The sequence below is a fragment of the Cynoglossus semilaevis genome, chromosome 7, assembly GCF_000523025.1.
Source record: "Cynoglossus semilaevis isolate Cse_v1.0 chromosome 7, Cse_v1.0, whole genome shotgun sequence".
In the NCBI taxonomy this organism is placed as follows: domain Eukaryota; kingdom Metazoa; phylum Chordata; class Actinopteri; order Pleuronectiformes; family Cynoglossidae; genus Cynoglossus; species Cynoglossus semilaevis.
The window spans coordinates 4,276,809-4,303,247 of record NC_024313.1 but is presented as its reverse complement, the minus strand read 5'-3'; the positions used below and the strand labels follow the sequence as shown (position 1 = coordinate 4,303,247).

Below are 26,439 nucleotides of genomic sequence, written 5' to 3'. Positions count from 1 at the left end.
TGCAGTGTGTGACCGTGTTATTTATACTGACACATACTTACTTCTAACACAAATAATAAATTAATTTAAAAGAGGAAAAAAAAACACAAATACAAATATAACCAGAGCTTAAGTGTGCGAGATGGTTCAGATTTACAAAATGCTAACATTCAGTCCCGCTGTCCCTCATAACCTCACTGACCTTCCAGCTACCATATTAAAAACCATGAGAGCAGCCAGAGTAAGGATGAGTCAGGAGATGAAGAAGGAAGTGAAAGAAAAAAGACGGCTGTCTAAGTAGCTTAAATGTTTTGGGTTTTTTTTTCCTCCATTTGGTCTTCATTTGATGGGGATCAAAGCTGGCTCCGTCTTTAGGAGCTGTCTCATTGACAAGGAGGATTAGAAACAAACTGGACTCTGAATCCCATTTAAGTGGAGGAGGGGCGGGCTTCTACTGCCAGCACAGGTGGGTGGTTCACCAGGACAAGAAGGCTAAAAGACACCTCATTTGAAAAGTATCCTCTAAGTATTTTGGACAGTTCTCTGTACTGGATCATGATATCACCCATGCACAATCTCGCACAGACAAACCCGTCTTTTGTTTCCCAGAATGCCGATGGAAGGCCTTGCTCAGCCAAGCCAAACTCCTGTTCACGAGGCTGAGGCAGATTATTCAGCAGGTATAAGATGAAGCATTGCTGAGTTGAACAAGTACACGGTGACCAGCATGCCTGTGTGCACATGCACACGGCATTGTATCAAATCACTGGACCAGATTCGCATTATCAGGTGGTTGGAAATGTAGAAAATGAAAGATTACACATGCAGACTTTTGATTCTCACGTGTCTGTGTTGTTTCTATTTCTCTACATTTTCCTATTTATTCATTTTTTCACTCTACTTTTGAATTTAAATAATGTTCATTAGAAAGTGGACTCAATAGGTGGCAGTAGGCCGAGGCAAAGATACTGCCCAGAGCTAGAGCAATAACCGCTTCTTTTGTGCAGAAAGTCTTTGATTGTGTGTATGTGGGTGTGTTTACTCATTAGGCACCGTGTGGGTAGCGACGCATGGTAGATGCCACAAGTTGTTGTCATTGACAGTGCTGTTGAAGCACTCTGACATTTATGTGCCCTTTGCTTCTGTGCTTGGTGCTGCTGCCAAAACCTGCAGTGTCATCCATAACCTTGTCAAACTACGACAAACACGCTGCCTGACTGACAACGTCTCTGTGCAGTCAAAAGATGTGTCATGGGACTGACATCAAGCAGGGCGGTTGGGGGCGGGGGGTGATCTCTGCTGTTGTCGACTTTGAATTAAATATTTGTGTATTTTTAGTTGCGTTAAGCCACGGGGGACCTGGGGGGGTCTGCAACAATCTGTGACAGCAGGTCACACTATAATGCAGCTGCCACCTGGACAGATACAGTGAATGTGAACATACTAGATCACAGAACTGGGCCATTTACATTTTATCTGCAGGGATCGCCATATGGGATGTGTTTATAGGACTGGAACTGATCCAAAGTATCATGTTGTTTAAATGAAACAGTGAAAAGTGTACGGTGACCCAAAATACACACACAGCATATATCAAATCCAAAACTGACCTATTTTTAAAGGGACTACATTGGCCTTAGTGAAAAATGCTTTGGGGGCATTTTGGATCATTTTCAGGTGATGTCATCATTTGTTGGCAAATCTCTCGTTTCTAAGTACTCAGTATTGCCAGGACCTTTAAATTAAACTTTTATATATCTTTTTATAATCGTTGTGAAATTCAATGCGTTATGCATTATGCTAACAGTTAAATAAGAATTATATGTGCTGCGGTAGCAAAGCTCGACATTAAGGGCTTTGTACTTATAAATTGTGGCATTAATAGCCCTTTTTGCTAATGTTTGGCAAGCCTAATATTCAATGTAAACAAGGTAACAAGCTCAGATTATCCAAAGGGAGCGTTGTGTTTAGGTAACATCGGTTTTTAAACTTCACCTGAATCGTTTTTGTTAAACTGTTTCTCTCTGCCACAGCAGCTTTTTTCACTTCCCTTTCCACCAACTACACTAAAACTTTAATTCCCATGACACTCCCATTCAGTGTCTGCAAATCCATAAAGCTTTGAAAAACGACCCTGTAGGATAATATTTTATATTACACTCAAGCAAAGGATCACAATCAGGACTCTAAAAGGACACTAATTCATTGTTTAATGAAAACATAAATATGGGGTAGACTCAACCTTGCATTGTCTTATGAAATCAGACCTATATAGAATGTTAGTCAGGAAAAAACAAATCAAATTCAGATCCTAGACTGAAGTCAGGATCGATCATGTGCAGTGGTTCCAACATCAACACTGTTGATGTTTGGGAGTTTCCAGACTGGTAGTCGTAGTGAGTCAACACACGTTTCTTTGTGAGGTGACAAGCAGAGGGTGCTGACATGTTCAGAACTGTTCACTTTGTTTCCGCTTCATACACAAACAATGTCCCACTGTCATCACTCCATCCTTCAAATACCAACGGGCCCCCTTAAGAGCGGGGGCCCCACGATTTCTTCTTTAGAGCACGTCTCCAAGGAAGGAACTTTTACTCTGCTCAGGCTCAGAGATGAGGCTCTCCTTTAAGCCGGCTTACATCCCAGATATAACATGTAAATAAGGGGGATCTGCTGAGTTGTTTTCTTTTTTTTGGACAGTCCCTTCGCTCTGGCCTTGTGACATGCTCTCAATGACAAACAATCAAATAATTCCGAGTTTATTTTTCAAACAGTAGTCAATCTTTCACCCTGTAAAGCGCCTGGCCTGGGCTGGTGGGAGCTTTCTCACAGGTTATCGCTCTCACAGCTGTTTCGTCAAGTTCTCTTGCTGTAATTTAAGCTACTCTGTGATGATAATGGATTTAACAGGTCCCCTTAAACAACACTTGGACCAGATGTTTGCCCCAGGATAAACATCTAAGTATCACTTTTCCTAAGGTGGTCCTCTATTTTCTTCCAGGTAAGACTCACCACAACTCCTCATTACTCCTAACTTTCTCATGCCCACGTTTGTACCTTCATCTGAGGACTCTCACCACACCTGTGAGTAGAATAATAAAAATAATAAATAAATCTCACGTGTTTCAGGCCAAGACCTTCACTGCTCATTCTCTCTGTTAAGACTGGTGCTGCATCTAAAGGTGTGTTGCAATAAATGCAGAAAATATTGCAAAAGAGAAAATCCTTGCCAAAGTACCTCATGTATTTCAAAAACCAAGAACATGGCTTTGGAACTCAAATGTTCCTTTTTTCTTACAATATATACTGTAAATAAGTTCTTAATAATTGTATTGTCAGAACTAAAAGTAAAAGTTTATTTTTTTAGCACCTATTTGATTTCAGAGAGTACAACACAATGCAAACATACTGGCTGAGTGGTGGACCACGTGGCCCAACTCCTCATCCTCACTGCCTGCTTCCTGAGATCATTAGGAAGTCCCAGATTATTAAATACGGCCTGTTTCTGTAGGTGTCATGGGGGTCAACCCTTGAGGCGAAAAATAAATCCTCATTTAAGCTCATCATAAACAATCTTTGACCACGAGGTTGAGTAAGAAAAATATGAATATATAATGACCTTCACCCTCAGACACAGTCATACTTCAAACTAATGACCCAAACCACATCCTCTTATCTGTCCGTTACATTTCCTTTAAAATGGCCAAGGCAGTGATCACACTCCATTAAGCATTTACAGACTGATGAAATCTGCAGAGTATTATATGTGAAGATTATTTGACAAATTGGCCTGGTTCCAGTGGAAGCTCTCTCAGAGAGTAGAATACGATCAGGCGTGGTGAGATTAAGTGACAGAATTCGAAACACCTCACTTAAACAGGTGAATGCAACCTTTTTTGGATGGAAAAAAAAGAAGGAAAAGTTAAGAATTGTTACTCTCTTTTTATGAGCATTTTCATTTAGATGACCACAAAGCCAAGATTTCAACACCCTTAACCTTTCCCAGATGTGCTAGTCAACTGAGAGACCAGGGTGTGGATGAAGTAGGTGCAGCAGTGAGATGGAAAAATAGCGCTGAGAAGAAAGAGTGGAGCAGTGGGAGAAGGAGAAAACTTCTGGGCCAGTGAGAGCGAAGCTGTCGCTGCCTCCAGAGGTAAGCCACAGGGTCAGAGGTCAGGGAGATGGCGGTCTCTACTGCCTGTGTGGCGTGACCTCAGGGGATATTGGAATAATAAGGATGAGCATCTGACAGGAAATACAGCATGAGTAGGATCGCCAAGAGGCAGCGGGCCAGACATTGTGAGAATCTACAACAAACTATGTGGATTACGGGTTAAAAAACAAAATTCTCACAGTGTCCTGAACCTGAACTTAATAATCTTTGCAGCTGAGACTAAACATGAGCATCATGTATTCTCTGTTTTTTTAAATTATATTTATTATATTAGATTATTAATTATATTTATTTTGTCATCATTGTTGGTTTCGTGTTGTTGGGATTTTTTGTGGTGTCTCCTGATTTGTTGTGATGTGGTGATGACCTGATGAAGCAGAAAGACAGCTAGATGGAAAAGACGCAGTGGTCATCCATTCTAGTCACTCCACCTAAGTGCTAAAGAATGAAAGGCACAGGGGGGTGAGAGGGAAGTCAGACAGGAAGAAGGCGGGGTCGGCTTTGAAGCATCTTTGCTACATATATGTCATTGTCAGCGTTTCCATCCAAAACATACTTGACACCGCTCTGTGGCACACAAACAAACAGAAACACACTGCCGCTGACGGAGTGGAGGCTCAGGATCAAAGAGCATATTCGTCATTCTCCCGAAGACCACGGATGTGGCATCTACTGCAGTTTGTGGTTTTTTAAGAGACTGTTTTCCAGCGATTTCCAATCGTAATAGAAAAGGCTAAACTCACTGAATGAGGCTGAATTAGCATCTATTACTGAAACATTATATGGCTCCGCTAACAGTTTAATTCGCATGAAGATCTGGTCCCAAATCAAAGATCCATTTGTCGGCCCAGGATATCTACTGCCTGCGTGTACAGCCTTGATGTGGTTTTCACATCCTCAGTAATGAAAAGTACGTGAGTGAACTAATGCTTTCTGGTCACTGGAGGAGGATATCACTCATACAGTGTTTAAGGCTTGCTCACCAAGGACAGAGACAGGAAGAGCTGTCTTACCATTACATGAGTAAAAGGATAATCTGTGGGAGGAAAGAGATGAGTTACAGTAGTACAACCCAGTTGGGAATTATACTGTAGTATTCTGTTTGTTCTCTGCTTTTTGGTATAAGTCGTCACTTGTGTTTAAGTTTATCCAAAGGAAATATCCCTATGTCCCTTATCAGATTTATATTTGTACTTTAAATATGTCACTCAAATATCCCTATGTCCCTTATCAGATTTCTATTTGTACTTTAAATATGTCATCACTGGGCTCTAGAATTATAGATGACATAGATGAAGACATTTGGGCAGCTAGTGTATTTATGATTGTAAGCCTTAAGATACTGACCCTAATATGTATTTCACTCTCTACATATTAAATTCCAACTTCATGGAAAAAATGAGTAAAAAGCAACTTTGTGTCATATTTAGTCACTTTTTCATGGCTGGGAAACTGTTAGTCTAATGAATGTTGCGGTAGTTTTTCCCTTTCTGTCTGCAAATGACTACAGTCATTTGCCACTGTGTGGTTGCTGTGTCTCATTCTTTCCTCTTAATAATGCACAGAATATCTTTATTAGAGGACAGAGCCAGTGAATCCCTCTAGTACCGAGTCCTAACACTGACAACTGAAAACTGGTGGAAACTTTACATCGATTCTCTGAAACATCGTGGACTCATCTCAACACAAGTCACATTTCCATCATTTTCTAGTTCATTACAGATTAACTTGGACCAAGAAATTCAACAGTTGTAAAATGCTTTCCAACAGAATACTGTCTAGGGGTCAAAGGTCAAACATGTTTAGTAGTAGTTTAGTAGTTATATTATTCTGCTATACTTTGAGAAGTCTTTACAATACCGAGAAATGTGTACAGTAGATATCTGTTTAGACAATGCAAATTAAGATGAAGACAAACTCGACGCATGACTGCACGTGGATTATACTGTACAAATGTTTGAGGAAAAAAAGTTCCTTGATTTATAATGGGAGTCTGTGCAACAGGCATGAAATTAGAGCACCATCCATGACAATTCTCTTTTCCGTTCCATGACATACAGACAAAAATGTCCATGTGTTTTTAGTAAACCTGTACTGTAGTACAAACTGGTTTTGGCCAAAGGGTGTGTGTGTGTGTGTGTGTGTGTGTGTGTGTATTCATCAACATTATCTTTAGCAATCTAAAAAGTAATATTCTCCATGTTTTTGTTAATGTGACCACCATGCCTCCATGGAAAAGAGGTAATTTAATTTTTAACAGGGGCCCGGTCCACAGAGGAGAGCACTCTGCTCCGAGTGAATCCACCAGGATCCCCTGCCAGCACGTTGGGATCACAGACCAATGTGGGCTCTCACACTGCAGCTATGTCTCCACTAATGAAATGTCCACAATGTACCTGCAGCGGATGACAATCTTAATTTTCCTCCCGTGTTTTAAAGCTAGCTGTGATGGCTGCTCCCCGATCATGAGCCTCTGGGTCCTGTGAAACTTTTATTGTACTCTGCACCAGTTTCATAACCTTCTTCTCCACACGCCTTAATAAGTCAACGGGGATACAAAGAATTTAACAAAGAATTATGATTTTCATGATCCCCAGTTTACTGCGGGGATTCGGCCATATCTGCAGAATGAGGTAAGGAAATTACAGCCGTGCGTAGGATTTCAGACAACTGTGGTTGTAGAGCTTCCAGAAGACTATAAATATGTTTAAATGGAGCTATTTGAACAAATTACAAGGACGCAAGGCTGTTGTTAAATGTCAGACTTCTAAAGTGAGCTGCTGTGCATCAGTTTGTCGGGATAGGTTTCATTTAAAGATCACACAGACCCGGCTGACAGACACAAAAGGCAAACCAGCAATGGGGTCTATTGTTTGATTGGCAGCCGGTGTGATTACGGTCTGGCCGTCGTCCCAGGTTCTGCCATTTAGTCTGTATATGGTCATAACAGATGCTGCCTGTAGCCTGTTGAACAGAACTGGGCCGTGGACGGACAGCTTTCTCTTCAATTCCTTCAATGATTGTGTAAGGACATATTAGGATGTCAAACGCTGCCCATATCAGGGATCATAGTACACCAGTACAGCTAAAGCACTTGGAGGACAAGTTCAGGTATTTAAGGTTTGTAATATTTCCTATTACTTTGTAAAGTATGCAGTGGTCTGCCTCGTCTATCGTGGGGGGTTACCTTCCAAGACCGCCCAGGATAGGTGAAAAAATGCAAAGGAGAGACACAATAGTTATTATGCTATTTTATTAACCCTTTAGGAGGCATCGTAGGGTGTGAAATATGGCACGAAACTTTCACAAATCTCGTTTACCCGTATGTACAGGTTATTTCTTGCAATACCCTGTATGTATGTTTTACAAAATGTCTTTTAATTTTTTTTTTACTATTTTTTTATCTGAACAATAATGAAAATATTGAAAATTTAAATATTTTATACACAGCAAAAACCCACAATAGAGTCTGCAATACAAGAAAAATAATAAACATACTCTGCACTGCCTGTCAGTAAATGCTGTGTTGCCTCAGGCCAAGCAGATATTACTTGAGGGAAAAGGATCTCATTCACTGGAGCAGGTAATACCCTGTGCATCCTCAGAGACTGTTGTCTGCGATCTGGATTTGAACAGCACTGCTTCCAGCCCACAGCATATGATTTTAATATGATTTTCCGGACGATGACAGAGGTATGTCTTCCTTGTAAATGTGGCCGATTGTGTTAAAGATACGGACAGGTCTGTTCTGCATTACGCCGCGCCTCCCAAGGTTTCGTTCTACATACAGTTCCAATAATCAGAGCCACATTTCTGCTGCAGGGAGGGAACGCTGCGGACTGCGATGTATGAGGTCCAGGTAGTGAATGTTTTGTCAGTTTACAGTAGGGGGTTGTTAGGTAGCAAATGTGTGCGTTACATTGCACAGCAGAAGTACACACCTAAATGTTGTGCATTTGTCTTTCTGTATTTCACCATTAAGTTTGGCGTTTTTGGGGGATTTGTTTTGCAAGGCAGCTGTAGGTTAGTGGGGAGGGAGCTGCACTGTGAAGACTGTGAAGATTAAAGTCCAGCTGCACGCCTCTGTGTCCCCTGAAAAGACATAGAGGCCCAACAAAACATACCATTTGTCCCATGAAACTGTGACTGTAAATTGCTTCTTGGTTTCCCAGCTGTACGGCGGTTTGGATTTATTAAGAAACAAGTTGAGGGTTGAGCTAAATGAAGCTAAGCAGAATGCTGGGCGTTTTTTGACCTCATAAGTGAATAGTTACTTTCTATTTTTGTCATAAGTGGAATTAACTTTTCCCAATTTTTAATTTCACAGTAGTTTCCGACAGGGAACGGATGTAACAAGGTCTTAGAGAATTTCAGAGATCCTTCATATATCATATTTCAGTAGATTTCCCGAGGATCAGTTGTAGACGAGATGCAGCAGTGATTAAATTGAAAAGAATACTTAAACCTACAGCGAGGAGATTTAGTTAACATCAAACAGGTGGAAGGTCAGCGGAAATTGATTTTCCTCAAATCAGCCGCATGGAAAATGTAAGACTGTAGACGTTTCTGTGCAATGAAGCTGCTCAAGCAAATATGTTCAACTTAAAAGTCTGAACAGGAAGTCTGTAGGAGACAGGGAATCCAATATTTACAACCACATTATTCATGATAAAAATATTTTTTCTGTTACAGTATCGGTTGCATTACAGACGTGTCAAAATAAATCTGTCTCTGGAGATGTTTATTAGATACTTCAAACAGGTATCTGTGGTGCAAAAAAATGAGGTAGAAAGTATTTGAGGGAGTGAAGCATTGACATGATCCAGACGTGGGCAGAGAAAAGTTTTAGAGAAAAAAACTGCTCAGACACAGACACTGGAATCCAACATGGATTACGATTATTTAAATAATAATAACTAATGTTTATTTATCAGCAGATAAATCATCATAGTATCTGCTATATCTGATTACCACATTATCAAGTACAATATATATATATATAAAGAAAACACTGGAGCTTAGGGTAACTAATGGTGTGGGTGGTCTCTTCCGGTCTTCTACCTCCCAAGTCATAGTGGGATGGTTGTAACACGCTGGCTTGTGCAACATTATTTTTGTGTTCAGACAAAGTATAGATTTATCAGTAAAGTGCACAGTAAGCAGATTTCTCTCTGACAGAAACAGAGTTCTGCAGGCTGGAGTTTGTGGTAAGTTTAAAGCTTAAGGTCTAAAGAAATCATGTTGTTACAGTAAGTTTGCTTAAACAAGACAAATTTCAGCCCTGAATATGCAATAGACTGTTCAATAAATGTTAACCCTGTTTGGCCCACAACTTAGACTGCATTTTCAATTCTGGCCCTTTGCACAATTAGATTTGACAGCCCTGACTAAATTATTGCCCTCTGCTGGTGTTCCTTCTACAAGAATGTAGGTCTAGATGAGTAACTGTGTGGCATAAGCATCTTTCTCACTCTTAAGTCAACTGGCAGGTATCGTACATCCTTCTACTTAAGCAGTATAATCAGTTAAGACGTCACAATCAACAACTGCTTGTTGCTACTCCTTTGAAACACTGTACATCAGCGATAAGGACAGATTTTATAGATTACAATTTCTAAAGAAAATACTGGTTTAGGGTCCACAACAGCTGCAGTTCTAAAAACATAAAAGAGCACACGATGCTCTGATCAAGTGTAGGGGACATGGGGGACCAGGGTCTTTGATTCTTTTGTGGTTATTTCTTTGCAATATGAGCGTATGGGGAGAAAAAAGCAGGGTAAAGAGTGTTAAAACAAAATGGATGTTTGTTCTTAATGGTGCTCACTGTGTTTCTGTGTTTCCTCGCTGTTAACTAGTGTCTTTAAAGCTTTTCTTTTTTTCCACCATCACAGTTCATGAAGGTCCCCCGTGAGCTAGCAGGGCTCGGGATCATTATGCTAACCACAACAAAGGGAAAACATAACACATTTGTAAATGGGTGCCTGCCAGCTGAACAAGTTGTCTTAAAACAAACCTTTCAGCAGGGGAAAGGAAGTCTGCTCCTCTGAGTCCCAGCAGCCAACAGCGTACGTTTATGGAGAAACGTCTCATCTAATCAGGTCTAATTACACTTACAGGGTTTCACACAGCAGACAATATTCTCTGAGCTCAGCCAAGCATGTTTTCTGTTTCATTTACAGATCTGAAGGATCTGAAGTATTGAGAGATCCCAGAATTTTTTTTTAATTGTTGTTATTCTTGCAAGCTGTGTGGGTTTTATTAATGATAACATTTGACTGTTTTGTATCCAAGTTTTTTGGGGTTTTTTTTCTTTGGCCAGATTTTCTTAGATGCCTTTCCTTTGTGGGAATTATTGTCAGTTCTGTGTGAGAAAAAAAAAAAAAAGAAACATGTAATGGGCCTACTTTTTATTGATGGCATTAAAGCAGGGGTCTCTAAGAGCTACTCATGTTGTGTAACATTTATTTGCATAGCTCAGTTAAAACAAATAATATTAATAAGCTTTCTTTTCTCTAAAACATTTACAATAAGTTACTGTCCACATTTTTATTAAAATATCACCAAAGCATTATTATTATTATTATTTTATTGTTGTTATTTGGCAGTCTGGGAGTCCACAAAGAACATCTATGTATCCAGTGTATTGTTCCTCCATTTTGACCAAATAAACTGTTTTTATTTTATTTTATGCAGAATGTAAATTTGAATATTTGATTTGGCTAAAAGTTTTACACCGGATGCCCTTCCTGACGCAACCCTCACCATTTATCCGGGCTTGGGATCGGGACGCAACCCTCACTATAGTAGCACTATAGTAGCACTAGTGGCTGGTTTAGGTTTTTACCAAATAAAAATAAATTAATTTTACTGCAAATAAGCAGAAATATATAAGGATAAAGTTACAAGTAGGAAAAGAAATATGTATTGATTCATCATAACTCATTTAAAGTTGGAGGCTAGACCAAAATTAACTATTTTAAATAGTTATGCTGTGAATCAAAGAAACCCTATATCAACCTGGCAGTCATTTTACTTAAAATCCCTTTTTAATAAATAATTGTGTGTTAACATTCTATTGTCTGAAAAAAAGCCAATAATACTTGGCAAAACCTGGTTTCATTTAAATCAATAATTGAATTTCCCTCCCCTGCTCATTTAGTGTACTTGCCCCCATGGAATGAAAAATTACAACGCACTTCGTTTAAACACTCGCTTTGTAGTAAAAAATAGTTACTAAAGTTATTAAAGTTACTAAAACGTTGATACATGTGAAAAAGTTGCATTCGTTCATATCGTTATTTTATTTTTTAAATTCGCTTTTCTTCTATCGAAAGATATCTATTTTATTCATGTTCCAAGAGGGCAGTTTAGCATAGGAACACATTTTAGGATTAAATCTTGTCTGGTAATGCGGTCGGTTGTTCGTTTAAGCTCCACCAACAACGAGGTCCGGCCAAAAACGGCAGAAACTTGTTGATGAGTGAAGTTGCACATTTGAGCCACAAGAGGGCGATGAGGGCAATTGCACGTCAACGATTGGTTGTTGAGAAGTGGGCGTGGCGTTCAGACGGACAGGAAATAAGCGGACGTGGTTGGAGGCTACACCCTGTATGGGCGATTGAAGACCATTTGTCTGTTTCCTACCACGTCCGCTTATGTCCCGACTGTCTGTCAGACAGTGTCTGTACGTCTCTCCCTCTGCTGTCCGATTGCACTCATCAACAACCAATCGTTGATGTGCAATCACACATCAGAGGAGGGCCCGACATGCAGACAAACCTATTGGCCGGACCTCGTTGTTGGCGGAGCTGAACCGAACAATCGACCGCATTACCAGACAAGGTTTCATCATAAAATGTGTTCCTAACGCTAAACTGCCCTCGTAGAACATGAATAAAATAGATATCTTTCGATAGTAGAAAAACAAATTAAAAACTAAAATAATGATGAATAATGATAATACCTGTTCAGTAAAACTTTATATGTCAACCTTAACCTTAATTTCACTACAGTTTAATATCCTTGTAACTAAAGCTAAATTCGCTACAGCACAGCGTGAATGCTGCGTTTATATATGTCATGGCCATTGCCACACACTTGTAGATTGCAGTCGGTTGGCCAGAAGACGGCGATATAAATAGATATCTTTCGATAGTAGAAAACCAAATTAGAAATTAAAATTTAAAATAACGATATTTATATAAAATCTTCTTTTTCTTTCGGCGTTGTCCCTTTTTCAGGGTTGCCATATTTATATAAAATATTGATATTAAATATTTTCATTCAGTTTTATCATTATTAATCTTTATTCAATTTTTTATTCCGTTTTCTACCATCGAAAGATATCTATTTTATTCATGTTTCACAAGGGTAGGGTAGCGGAGTGACATTTTTTATGATAAGATGCCGTCGATTGTTTGGTTTTAGTTCCGCCAACAACCTCAGCCTCTGCTGACCAAAGGGAACAATTTGCATCTGATGTGCAATTGCACTTCAACGATTGGTTGTTGAGAAGTGGGCGTGGCGTGCAGACGGACAGGAAATAAGTGGACGTGGTTGGAGACCACACCCTGTATGGGCGATTGAAGACCATTTGTCTGTTTCCTACCACGTCCGCTTATGAACAGAGCAAGTGCACCTATTAACAACCAATCGTTGATGTGCAATCACACATCAGAGGAGTGCCCGATGTGCAGTCAAACCTTTTTGCCGGAACTTGTTGTTGGAGGAGCTAAAACCAAACAACCGGCCGCATTGCTTAATGAAATCTTATAAAATGAGTCACTCCGCAAACTTGCTCTTGTGGAACATGAACAAATTAGATTCTGTACATATCTTTGTTAGTAGAAATTTAATTTTAAAAGATCATAATAGAAAATTAACTAATGACGAATAATGTTAATACTGATTTTAAAAAGTTCATATCTCAACCTATAACTTTATTAGTTTTACATTCGTGTAACTACAGCATAAGCTAAGTTCGCTACCTCACAGCGTGAATGTTGTGCTTGTATGTCATGACCATTACCAAACACTTGCTTATCTTAGAGTGCAGATGGTTTGGCCAGTGGACGGCGACATTCTGCAGAAAATAAGATTAAAGAATAAAAACATGTATTTGGTCAACATTTAAAATGAATCCTCGATTCTTCATTTAGAAGACTACTTTTACCAGTAGATCCAGGACCACTACATTAAGTCAATAATGAGCTATAAAAATAATAAAGTGAGTAAAAAAATTATATCTATTTGTCAGAATTTGACTAAAATAAACCCTTTTGTGAAAAAATGTAAAATGTATGAAGGAACAGAGGAACGTCTGAGGGTGAATGATTGTGGCAAAAATCATGATCAAAACAATTATTGTGATTTATATTGAAATTAGTTATTTAAAACAATTATTAACTGGTTTGAGATTTTGCTATTATTTACGACAACAGACTGGTAGCTTGCAAGTGAGGCATTGATGACCCCTGATATAAAGCATTAAAGTTAAACTGAGTCACAGTGACCTGTAAAACTCTTCCTCTTAAAAACTGTGTGAAATGATTGTGCAATAAAACTAATGCCCTTGCCTTCTGCAAAAAGAAAACACTTGTCCTCATATCTGAGACATTGCACCTGTAAACTCGTACTCGGGCTATAAAGCACGGAGTCGGTCTCTTCACAGAGCACTCATTATTTAGTGTAAACAGGGAGAATTAAACATGGGACCAACAAGTCACTCTGGGAAAAAAGTAGTTCTTCCTGTATCAAGTTCTCAGTGCAGTGTTTTCTGGTGGTGGAATTTTACCATTAGAGTTGGGCCTTGTGTTTGACTAGCCCGTCCTTATGGACGTCCACGCAAGTGAATAGGAGATGGAAGGACTTCAGGTTTATTTCTTTTCTCCGTCCACTCTTTTGTTGCATCATGTCTCTTTGTGTGAGTGAATGTCTCCTAATTAAGCCTGATGCTCAAGTACTGGAGAAACACTTGACTGATTGCCACAGACTGTACGACTTCTTTCCACAGCCAGTCACGTACACCTAAATGTACACACACAGAGACACACACACACACACACACACACAAGGGGGGAGACACTTGCATTCAGAGGACAAGATGTATTGGACATGGTGTTAAAAATGCAACAAAAAAGACGGTAGTAAAATTGAGGGGGAAAAAGCTGGTCTCAAGTTGTTTTCATGAATGACCCCCGACTGGGGGAGGAAGAGAATAGGGGACAAAGATCATGCTCCCTACAGGGAGTTGGAGAAGTTTCTTTGGTCTGAAAAGACATTGCACTTAAGTAAGTGAAAATTTACTCCTCAAGTATTTTCATTCCATTTGTAAACAGGACATATTTTATTCCACTCAATCCCATCATCTCTGTCTCATAACATTTCCTTTGTCTACAGTCTAACATTTTAAAGCTAAAACAGGAAGTAGTCAACGGTAAATATTTCAAACGTTTCTGGCAAAATCTGGCAGAAATCCAGCTGAGTTTTTATATTTAATCCTTAAAGCTTCCATGTCTGGCTTCTGCATGGTGGAAGTCTATATGAGGTAGAAAAGCTCCAGCTTCACCTGAGAATCACTACTGCCCCCTGCTGGGCTACACCTGACTATAATAAAGCCTGAATCAATTTTAGTCAATATTGTAATGTACTTTATACCAATATATTAAGTTGTTGTTAAAAATAGTTCAGAATTCCAAGTTTCCAAGTTTCCACTGCCATAATTCAGATTATCAGCAAAACAAGAATCACTTGGTCGACCATTCTAATGTGAGTTACACAGTAACTGTAGCAAATAGTAAACAGAACATGGTATTACTGCAGTGTAAAGGCCAGAACTACAAGTACTGAGTGCACATGTTGTCAATATTGTCAATTAAATATAAAAAGACAAACTGTCATCTGATTCGTACGTAGAACAACCTTCTAAAACAGAAACAACATCAGTGATGGAGCAAATGTCAGCTCTGATTATGATATAAACTGTCAACACTTTTCTGGAACACAGAGCCATACTGTGGTTAACGGCAGGAACTGAGGTAAGGTTGTGTGTGTTTATGTTTAAATAAGATAAAAGTATTCAGATGTACTTTGTGATTTTAGTCTAGAAATAGAGCTGCTGACAGAGCAGGAAACGTCAACAATTCAACTTCTAGAGAGCAAAAATAAAAGTCCACATTAGTCAAATATGGGATCAGCTGATGACTCACAACAAAAGACTGTGTCTGATACAAATGGTAACAATTCATTTGTATCTCATCTTCCTGTTCTCACTGGTCACAGTGGGAAAACTGACTAGTTAGTTTGTTAGTTAAATGAAAACGATTAAAGACGTGGGGCCAAATGAGGATAAAAAGGATGAAAACAACAAAAAAAAGATCTGACACGGACAGAGATCAGTCAGCGTGTACACAGGAGGAGGAGAAAAGGCCCAGATCCACTCAAAGGTGTGTTTGTTGTTTAGAAGGTCAGACATGTAAACAAAGATTGAAACGTAGTGAATGTTTGTACTTTTGTTGAACCAACAGACACGAGCATAGCGTGACTGAAACAATTCCGACGTCACTCTCTCTCTGTCTGAAGTTTTAAAAACAACTGTTGACCCACCACAAAGCTGCATGACAATGACTCAAATCCACTCTATGGAGTTTAAGGTTGAGTTAGAATTTTTTTATATATATTTTTTTTCCAGATAACATTTGGATAATATAAAAATACAAGTGTGAATCCAGATCTTTTTGGTCTTTTGTCATATTTAGGAATAACAATTCACCTCAATTAACTATGATTAATCACAATAAATTTACAACTGTGATTAATCACAATTAAGCAGGATCAATCTACAATCAACCTTGTGATTAATCTGATTAAAAACTCAAGGCATTTGGATAAAGGTGAAAAATAGAAATGGTCATCCCATGACACATGACCACCTCCAGATGACCTTCTAGTAAAATGCACTGCAGCTGGTTGGAAACCACATGGTTCATCTGAGAATATCGCTGCAGGCGTCGGGGCAACATACACAAGGAGAACGGAGGGGCGAGTGGGACGACCCTCGATGGAAAGCCAATCTGGGCAGTGGTGCAGAATCAGCACAGCGTGAGACATCCGTGCGGCACATCAAAACATCTTTGAGACGCTTTCTGCTCTAACATCTGGTCAATGGTTTCTTACAGGTGAAACTGAAGTCTACCAAGTGTGACATCGAGCCTCTGGAAAGTAACATGTTGTCGCTCCTTTACATGTATTATCCCCTTGCTCCTGCTTAAACCAACATTTGTGTTTCTAGTCTTTTGGCCTTTTAAACTAAAGGGTCAGAAAAAACATAACTCAGTCAAAGAGGCCGTACACGAGCTCAGCTGGTGCACACCAGGTCCAAAGTTAAACAGAAAATAAATAACATCTCGGCGTGACTACATGTGAGGGTACACATTTGAAGATGAGGGTTACTACTCTGCTGAAGAAGAACCTCTTAAGAGCAATTAATTGATTTAAGTAGCCGCTTCCAAAAAGACAGCGAGTAAGAGGGAGAGACACGTACGTCCAGGGGGCATTGCTGATACTTGGATGAAGATTTGTGTCAGTTAGAGCAGAGCTAAACGCCACTTCAAAAAGAACCTATATATTTTGAAAGGTCATTGTTGATGTGCTCTTTCACTGGGCTGTGATGATAAAAGCTGTGCCTTGATTTCCAGGTGTCTGATTCAGTGAACAATCTTCACCTCATCTTAAGAGCAGTAGGGCCTTAAACCATAATTATTCCTTGGAAATGGGATCATTGTGTTCACTTGACTTCCTTGAACGCATCAGGCCCTTACAAGTTAATCAGCCAGGAAAGCCTCTTAGTGACACTGGTGCCTTAATTACATACCAGTGTGCCCGTCATGTTCATCCCAGCAAAGCCACACATTCCACCTACATGGGAATGTGATGTTCTAAGCCAAAACTTTAGCTCTTCCTTCAAATCTACCAAAGAAAGGCACAAATGAACACTCAAATACTTAGTTTTTTAATCCTAAATTAGGTTGATCTAATCCCTCCATAATTATCCTTGACCACTCTCTTCTGAAGCAGGCGTCAGCAGGGCCTCCACACTCTACACCAAAACATTAAGGGCTAAACAAACTGAGCAGTGTGACAATAAAGGAGGAATGCAGCAGAGAGGGTTGGATTTGTTTTCGTGTTGTGAGATTGTTCCTACTCATCTTTCCTTTGGCCTCAGCTCATCTCCTCATTCCATGCTGTTTTAGCATTTTATCCAGTGAGGCAGGGGTGAAAATGCTAACCTTTTCCACACAGCAATAACTTCCCACCATGACATTGAACCAACATTTCTTCAGTGTCCCTCAGTGCTCACAGTGAAAATGTCAGACAGACTCTTTTCATCTCAGGGAAATCCTATCTGATTTACTCTCCCCCTGCCTCCTTCAGCAGAGGCGTCTGTTTGTAAAGGGCCATGTTTCATTTGAATATCAAAGACAGCGAGGAGGTGGCCAGACACTTTAAATGACATTTTTGGGGTTCTTCTCAAAGACTGTGATGGCCTAAGTGTTCTTGATGATGGAATCTAATCAACAAGACAATGTCTCTGCTGTGGCTGCAGGGTGATGGTAATCTATCTACGCATTGCACCAAAACATAAAGTGTTCACAGAATAAAGCTATTAGCATCTCTGTGATGTGCAGCTTTTTAAGGTCCAACTCTTAAGGTTATAATTAATGTTTCTAGCCTTGAACCCCAGAACCACATGCCTGACACGACCTTGTACCAACAAGTCCTAAAAATACTACAGTCACCAACGCTAACAAATGCATTTAGTGTCAGACCATTCCTCCTAGCATGCTGATACAGCCCAAACACTGTGTATGCAAAATAAACATTGCAATTTTAACAAACAGATTCAACAAAATTTCAACAAAACACTTAAAATATGTGTACTACCTTATCAAACAGATAAAAAAGTCAATTTCCAAATATGTATTTTTTAATCATTATTATTTTCTTAACTCTTTCACTGTAGTTCACACACCTTGACATTTTTTGTTTTAAGTATCTCTAGTCTTACTGACTTATAGATAAACTCTAACACCTGGAATACAGTAGGAAAAAACACTAATTCCAAACAAACATTATTAGAAACAAGTAAACATAGAAGATTCTGATTCTGCCTGTGAAAATCTAGAAACATGAAAAATGTCAAAGACTTACCTTGTCTCTTCTGGGTATTCCATTCATGCTGCTCACTGATAGCACTCACATACAGTAGGATCCTGTGTGGTTCAGTTGTCTTGCAGTGTGATGCACTTTTAGGTTCATTCTTAAAATTGGATCCTGAACCCCAGAAACAGAAGGGAGAAAATCCTGATAAGTCATTTGACCAAGGAACTAAATAAAACAAAGGCCAGATAAAAAGCTGATTGTTTTTATCATTATATTGATCTTAGGAAACTCTCACCTGTTTTGCTGACATGCTGCTCACACTTTGGTTCTATAGTAGGAAAAGAAAAAGATAATGATGTCATGTTTACACTGTGCAACAGACTATAGAACATCATAGGTGAAAATGGATCATAACATTAACCCGGTCATCAATAACGGAACTCAGACAGTGTGTAACTTATGAATATATCTCTGACCTGTGCATGAAATGATCTGAAAACGTCAAGTTGGATGCACAATAAGGAGAGACGCCATTTTTCTTACTGCTGTTATTTAACAAGAACCTGCTAGTTAAAACAAGTTCAAGTCTTAAAACAAAAATAACTGATATGTTTACATGTGCCAAGGAATTAAAACACAAACACAAAAGAAAACATCATGGTAGCACAGACAAAAACAATGATCACAATGACCTTGTGCCTCTTCTTTCTTTATGCTGCTCTTTGATTGCACATGTGATTTTGCTGATGATTTTGCAGTTGTTCATAGGGACATATTTTATGAGAATACATTCACAAATTAGTTGTTAAAATTTACATTTTGTTTAATAACTTGACCAAAATGTTTTCTAAAGATAATATTTTATGAGCAGATAATTCATAGAAACCGACCCCTTTTTCCCCCATTGCCTTCTTCATTCAAAAGGTTGATTCAATGACGTTGATTCAGGAAACAGCAAACCAAAACATGATGGTGTAGTGTTCTCTTGACAGTACTATCAAACATCCATGGTTTTTTTCTGTTTACATATTATCTGGGCATCTACCATTATCTTATTCTTTTCTGTTGCTAAGCTTTGTTCTGTACTTCACCTCCATCATATACTGTCATCTAAAGAGCTTTGTGAAAAACACAGGTGATCTGTATTTGTTATGAACAGAAGAGCATGTATACAAAACAACCCAACAATGAAAGGATTTCTTAGTTATCTTAACTATCCAAGGACACGTTGTACATAATAATAGTTAAAAATGAGTGGTTAAAACAAATGTGGATGTGACCTGGAGTAAAATGCCCTTTGTGCTCCTAGTGTCTTTTCCCAATATTTCCCAGTGTGTCGGTTTGTTTGTTTGTGCATGAAAAGTCTTCTCTTGGTTGCGTGATTAGAGATTCAATTGATTAAGCATTTTAAAGGTTTTTTTTAAACAGGTACCAACAATTTTACACGTTTGTAGCAATTATGTTTGTATTTTCGTGTGATCGCAAGTATTTTCACCACAGACACTGTCACTAAATGTTGATGACCGCTATATTATTTTTGTTTTTGCACAAACGTTACTCACTCCCAGTCGAATTATTTGCCTTGCAGGTCTTCACTACAGTCAGGGAGAAATAAGCATGCTCACATACGCTGCAGACGCTGTTCTCGCGAGACTACATGACAGGAAGCGAAGCTATCGAAGGTCAGGAAATAAGTATGGCGTTCCGCAGTGTGTTACGGTCCGTCTGGACTTCTTTTACGGGGTTAAATCCAGGGACTCTGTCCTCAAGTGTGGTTGCACGTCAAACGCAAAATGTCCCTCGACTGTCCGCTTTAACCATACACAGTAGAGGGATCCGTCAAGGTGAGATGCTTGTGTAAACGTTACTATTATAGCCGTCGTGTGATTAGCTTTCATGCTAATGTGAAGATGGTGACACCATGCATCCCAAAGCTCTATCATCTACTCCTGTATCTTTGAACTAGGAAAAAATGACATGACACATATGTATTCTGTTGTGATTTAAAAGCTTGTCCACACGTCCCCGATTTTCATGCTGCTTTGCAATCTCAATTGTTAATCTGGATGACAAAATACTGTTAGTATCCTACATTTGAAAGAGATGCTATATTTAGATAGAGGTATAACAACCTAAAATATGTATGTATAAGATGTAAAAAAACAAAACAAAACTTTGTACTTTGACAAGTATTATCCTTATTTAGAAATAGAAAAACACCCGTTTTAGTGAACCATAAACACAAATACTAGACATGCGACTTTATTAATAATATCTTTGTAAACAAAAATTTGAAAGCTTATGCTCTTTGAGAAAACGTTTACTGGTGTAATCACTGAGGTGGGACATAGTCCCGATGCAGCAACTGTGGTAACAGAACTCCCACTGTGTCACGTGGGGGATGTTCAAATTGCTGGCCAAACGTAATAATTTGACTCCTGATCAGGCTAATATTGTGTTTTTTTAATTAAACTATGAATAGCTACATTTAAACATACATATGTTGTGTATGATATCTCATTGGTGAAGCAGATGTAATATTATGTTGCTAAAGTTTTTTTTCTCTACAGTCATTGAGAAAAAAGAGGACAAAATGACTACGGTGAGTAAATAACAGCTGGTATATAAAGGTTTGTACACAAATGTGTATGAAAGCTTTAATCTTTGGTTTAACAACTCTGCAGATTGAAGGAAAGATATTGGAAGTTCCACCAGGGCCAAAGCCTCCAAATCCCGAGGCAAAGTGTCCGATATACAGATGGAACCTTCAGCACAAATACAACTATACGGTAAATACAATTAAGGCCAAGTACCGATAGATGAGAGATGTAAATAAAAATGTTAAAAGCCCTTAAGGATTTTTTTTTTCTCCCTTCAAGGATGTCCTGTTGCTAAGTCAGTTTATCAGGTCAGATGGAGGCATGTTGCCCAAGAGAATCACAGGCCTTTGCCCCGAGGAGCACAGAAAGATTGCCGTCTGTGTTCAGATGGCTCACAGAGCAGGTGTGTTTCACTGCATAATAGAAAACTGCAGTTCTCTCTCCAGATTGTGTTTGGTTTTTGTTTGGTTTTCAAATATAAAAAGCCAAAGAATCAGTTAAGTAATAAATGTGCATGAAGTTAATGTTGTCACCTGGCTGATACTTGTGTTATTGTGTTTTACTAATGTGCAAATACAGTCAAATGGAATTAAACATCTCAATTTTTAATCTGTGTTGCAGGCCTTCTTCCTGACCACAGACCTAGACTTCCAGAAGGACACGTCCCAAAGCCAAAGAAACCCAAGCTCAACCGGTGATAAATGCATTTTTTTTTTTTTTTTGCGTTTTTCAACGGCATGTCCGCTATTGTGTGAACAAATAATAACTGTGACAAATCTTTTTCTTGTAGTTATTTGACTCGCTGGTCTGTTGGCTCAGTGAAACCCATCTATAAAAAAGGACTGAAGTGGTGTAAGAAGAGAATGGATGTCGGCCACCCAGCTTTGAAAAACAACATACGTTACGGGTTCGGGCATCTTCACCTGCGACATTAAAAGACTGAGAGCAAAGATTTAAACCATCAACTGTAACAAATTTGAAGGAATTTCCTCAAGATCTGCACTTTTTCCTGACTTTTGAACTGGTGCTCTGGGAAAAGACCTCAAAGCTCCATCCATCTGTTATTCTACCTTTTGTTTATCAAGCTGCGTCACACTTGGAATGACTCACGCTCGGTTCCACCCAGAGCCATCTATTTTGTCTCTGCGGGTTTTACAAAAAGCCCTTGAAGTGAACTGGAGGCAACACAGATGTGCAAATAAAATCTTTGTTTATTCTGCCTCCCAGCATTTGTTTACTGTGTTGGACTCAAATTGAAGTAGAGGAAAAGCTCGTCGGCTAGTGCAGTGTACTATCTGAGCAGCATCAACACAGAGTGCTTTCGTGCATTAAACAAATCACAAGGACCCACAATGTTATTTAAGAATAAAAGATCAAATCAAAATTGTCCAGTTCTTAGTTTTATGATCATTATCATTCTCTAGATGCATTATTGTTCACGATCACTCAAAATAATCCGATTTTTGTGTTCTATGCATCTCTAAATAAATCACAACTCTAGCAGGCATATAGTGTAGCTCACTTACAGTATGAACAGTATGCCCATGCTATATATTGTTTAAAAAATCTGCCATACTGCTGCATTTCTTAGGCTTCCATCTTGAATGTCATACCAAATTATCACTACAACATGAAGGAAAGGTCCAAGTTCCTGACTCCATCACCGATGTAGATGTATCCGTGCTGCGGTGTCATTGGGACATGGTAGAAGGTCATTCCCAGCCACAACAGGCAGCGCAGTATCAGGACTTTGTTGGCATTTTCAAACTGAAGACTCCACATCCCTGCATGGAGACAACATTGTTCTAAGTGGATAAGTAACATTAGAGAAAATACTTCTACATCCAGAAGCTGCTAAGGGACAGAGCTGTATCTGCTTCTTGGTATGTATGGGTCAAACTATGAAGCACAGAAAATGTGAACCAGAATATGAATGTCTACATCAACAATAGTGTTTTTGACAGAATCAAGAGGGTTCTGATAAAGATATCTGCCTTGCTACTCTAAGAGGCAGTCACTCCAATAAATAATGGTTTGTGTAGCAGAGGTTATGGGTGTAACTACTGCTGCTGAAATGGGAACCTTCAGCTGTAAATCAACAACTGGACGAATGTTGTGAAAAACGTGGAACCTCCCTTCAAGGTCTCCTAGGACAATGTCTGTTTTTTGGAAAAGATGGATCATACTGCTTTCTCTCCTGAGCCCCTTCTGAAAAATGTTAACTGCTTTTCCTTTTCGGGGAATACATGCAACATGCAATTAATTCTGCTGCAGCCAATAAGGTATGTTGCAGAGACAGCTGTGCAGTATCTGCTGCAGCGACAACACCATCATCCCAGTCAACTTAAAGAACACACGTAAACATACACACGTGGGAGTTCTTTAGGATCCCACATCTGTTGCACGTTTCATCACGAACTACAGCCTTTTTTTCCTCCCGCTTTCACTTTTCCTGATTTGACACGCAAAAGAAATCACTTTATTTGTATTCTGTCCAGCTTCACAGACTCGACCCAACTCACCAGAGATTTACTCGCTATTCTCTCTATGCTCGTGTTTGTTTAGAGTTGGCCTTCAGAGAAGGACTTTTCCAACATATTTTAAGTGCTTCAACCAGTCTAATGCCTGAGCATTCCACCAGTTATTTTTACACACAGTGTGAAGAATCTTTATTGTTATTGCAGGCTGAAGATGCACAATATGAAACAGATGTAAGTCAATAGTTTAAGACAAAGGAGTTGAGATGCCCCATTCCACACCGAGCTTGTCGTATACATGAATTCATATTTACATTTCACTTTTTCTTTACTCAATTTTATATTAAACAGATATTTGGGAAACAAGAAGGTGTGGTGAGTTTCATGTTTTTGGGTTCTATCACCTCACCTTTAGGGACATCATCAGTCAGAAGGTCCAGGAAGTCAATCGTTTGGTTCAGCTCACTCAACTCAAGAAGAGATTTCTTCTTCAGAGTCTTGGGATCCCTGAAGTGTAGAAAACTGTCAAGCTTTGCCGCTTGTGATTCTGTCAGTCCTGATGAGTAATACAGATAAAGGCCAGCTTTTAACAAGGTACTTCAACAGTCATCCAGGAATAGAAGCTCACAAATAATAGTACTTTACCTTCAAAGCAGCGGTTGACCTGAACAAAGCCATGTGGATTCTTGATGAACGCGCCTCGTGGTATCACAGAAGATTCATCATCAATCAGATGAATCGTCACTGCCAGTCTGTGCTCCTCAGTAGTTTTCACCTGAAGAACAGAATAGGCCACCATCATACTTCAAACCGATGACTGTCCAGATAATAGAAAAAAAGGAAAACAAAAACTATTTTCTGCATAAGGCTGACCAGAGTGACCAGAGATAAAGTGTCTCCTGTATGAAACATGAGAGCCATATTCTGGTGGGTTTTTGCATTACTACTGCACTTATTCTTACCAGTTCTTCCTCCACTTCATCTTCATCTCCTACTTTTTTGAGGATCGTATTCTCATACACATGTGATGCGTCGCCCATGAAGCGACCAGTGGCAGCTTTGGAAACTTCTTCGATCATAGGGATTGTGGCAGGAGGCAGCAGGAACCAGTCCATACAGTTGAAGCTGCAGATCAAAGAAACAATATTACAAAGTTCAAATTTTTGTATAAAAATACTTATAATCAAAGACTCTCATTTGGTTTGTTGCTGCCTTTAAAGACACTCAAGGTCAACCTTTCATCAGTAAAATAGTAGAAATACATTTAAACATTTAAACAAACGAAAAAGCAGACACATTGTGGATATACAGGCACAATTATTTAAAAATGAAGCACACTACTAAAGGAAGTAGTAAAAAAATCAGTGAAAATAGCAAAATAATAGTGCTAAACTCAAATTTCTGGTAATCTGCATGCACAAGCTACACATCAAATACAGCACAGCAGTACAGTAGTAGTACAATACTCACATTCAATGTTATATACAAGACCAAACAGAACTTTACCTGTACAGGTTCTTTTTATCCTTCAGCTCATCATCTCCTCTTCCCTGGGCAATAAAATAATCCTCCTTTATTCCCATAATTTTACCCCAAAAAAGAACTCTATTGAATTTGTAATTTTTCCTTAAAATCAGTAATGAAGTCTGTAGTGCTGTTCTGTGTTCTGTGTTTAAAATGTTCCCGCTTCCGGCGACAAGTTCCAGGGAATAGTGTAACGAGTCTGCGTCCATTGTTACACTAATGACACCGACGTACGTCTGAATTATCGGTTTATAGTTTAACAGCTAATTAAACACCTGTTTAGGTTTAGATTTCTTAACGGCACTTTACATCCGCCACCACTGCCTTCTTAGCTACAGTGGTTGCTAATGTCAACAAACCCCGTTGACACGATGGAAAAAAAATTCAAAGGAAAGAATACGCATTAAAGATATTGAAGGGTTTCACGCTTCCCTTTCATGTCAGACACGTGTTTTGTTTTGTTTTTTCTATCGCTTTTTATTTTTTTTTCTTCATTCTTAATCTTTCTAAATGTGCGTTCTTACATCGGAAGTGACGTAGTCTGTGTTCAGGGAGTGAATTTAAGGATATATGTGTATACGTACTATTCATACGCACGTGTAGATTATAAAGATAGATGATTGAGACAAGTCTAATCATCACGAATTACGGACATTAAATTGTACTCACTAAAAATGCACTGTATTTTAATGGGAATGTGATACAACATAAACAAAACTACTACAAAACCTTTTGTTTAGAAAAAAGCTGTGGCTTACCATATACATGACTTAGTCATGGCGGTCACTATATGAAGCCGTCCCTCACATCAGTGAAAGGTTTCAGCATACTTGGTGCATAACATTATTTACATTAAAATAAACAGAAGTGGATTTCGGTCATTTAGCCATTTTGTCACTTGCACATCTTAGTAAAAGCTAATTTATGCCAACGTCCATTGCTTGTCAATTGACTTTAGCAACGCTAGCTGCTTTGTTTATCTTCCGACATTGACGCTTGACATTCTTCGCACGCATTCTAACGACGTCAGAGAAGCAGCACACGAGCCTTTTCAATAAAATTAATCGATTTAGTTGCCTCGGTAACAATTTTCCTCTTGGACATTAACTCTAGGTTCTTTAAAAAAAAAGAATCGCATAATGACAAAGAAGTGAACTAAAACCGCATGTGGAAGTTCTAATAGGAATGTAAACCTAACTCAGTGAGATGATATGCGCCGTCGCCAGGCTGCGATTGGACGACAATCATTTTGTTAATTTGCATATTACAAAACTGAACGTCCTGTATTTTACGGTTAAATATAAGAAATCACAGCAAATTAAAACAGTTAACAGTATACAGGATTAGGTCATTATTGTGATTTAGGACTTTAATGCCTATTTTAACACAGCTGAAAGAAAAAGAAAAGCCACTGCTAAACCTTTTTTTATTATTATTTATTCCAAACGATGGCTCTTAATTTTATTGTCATGTAATGTCTGAATATTTTACGTTGCTGACAGCGGCTAATTATTTGGACATTACT

At 38.9% G+C, this 26,439-nt stretch overlaps 3 protein-coding genes across 3 annotated transcripts in view; 1 reads left to right on the top strand and 2 right to left on the bottom strand.

Annotated features, from left to right (window-relative positions):
- vegfab (vascular endothelial growth factor Ab) overlaps positions 1–19,971 on the bottom strand; it is a 58,844-nt gene extending 38,873 nt beyond the window's left edge. Inside the window, exons 1-3 of the mRNA XM_008312876.3 lie at positions 19,876–19,971; positions 18,609–18,641; positions 18,362–18,484 (exon numbers count right to left, since the gene is read on the bottom strand). Coding sequence (XP_008311098.1) covers positions 18,362–18,388 — 27 coding nt within the window. The 5' untranslated portion in view covers positions 18,389–18,484; positions 18,609–18,641; positions 19,876–19,971. The remainder of the gene's footprint in view (positions 1–18,361; positions 18,485–18,608; positions 18,642–19,875) is intronic.
- On the top strand, positions 19,960–22,292 carry mrps18a (mitochondrial ribosomal protein S18A). Its single transcript, XM_008312881.3, has 6 exons — positions 19,960–20,157; positions 20,884–20,915; positions 20,998–21,102; positions 21,193–21,316; positions 21,535–21,607; positions 21,704–22,292. The coding sequence occupies exons 1-6, from the start codon at positions 19,971–19,973 to the stop codon at positions 21,846–21,848; spliced, it is 666 nt and encodes a 221-aa protein (XP_008311103.2). The 5' UTR covers positions 19,960–19,970; the 3' UTR covers positions 21,849–22,292.
- Positions 22,293–22,456: 164 nt separating this feature from the next.
- On the bottom strand, positions 22,457–25,635 carry rsph9 (radial spoke head component 9). The gene is made up of 5 exons (XM_008312882.3): positions 24,897–25,635; positions 24,353–24,515; positions 24,036–24,165; positions 23,800–23,946; positions 22,457–22,697 (listed from the first exon to the last, which is right to left on the bottom strand). The coding sequence occupies exons 1-5, from the start codon at positions 25,121–25,123 to the stop codon at positions 22,537–22,539; spliced, it is 828 nt and encodes a 275-aa protein (XP_008311104.1). The 5' UTR covers positions 25,124–25,635; the 3' UTR covers positions 22,457–22,536.
- Between the last annotated feature and the right edge of the window lie 804 nt (positions 25,636–26,439).

Excerpts from the sequence above, each read along its gene's own strand:
- mrps18a (XM_008312881.3), top strand. The coding sequence starts at position 19,971 with ATGACAGGAAGCGAAGCTATCGAAGGTCAGGAAATAAGTATGGCGTTC. Across the intron at positions 20,916-20,997 it reads AAGAGGACAAAATGACTACG|ATTGAAGGAAAGATATTGGA; the intron begins GTGAGTAAATAA and ends ACAACTCTGCAG. Across the intron at positions 21,317-21,534 it reads TCAGATGGCTCACAGAGCAG|GCCTTCTTCCTGACCACAGA; the intron begins GTGTGTTTCACT and ends TCTGTGTTGCAG.
- rsph9 (XM_008312882.3), bottom strand. The coding sequence starts at position 25,123 with ATGGACGCAGACTCGTTACACTATTCCCTGGAACTTGTCGCCGGAAGC. Across the intron at positions 24,516-24,896 it reads GATAAAAAGAACCTGTACAG|CTTCAACTGTATGGACTGGT; the intron begins GTAAAGTTCTGT and ends TTTGATCTGCAG. Across the intron at positions 23,947-24,035 it reads GGTCAACCGCTGCTTTGAAG|GACTGACAGAATCACAAGCG; the intron begins GTAAAGTACTAT and ends ATTACTCATCAG.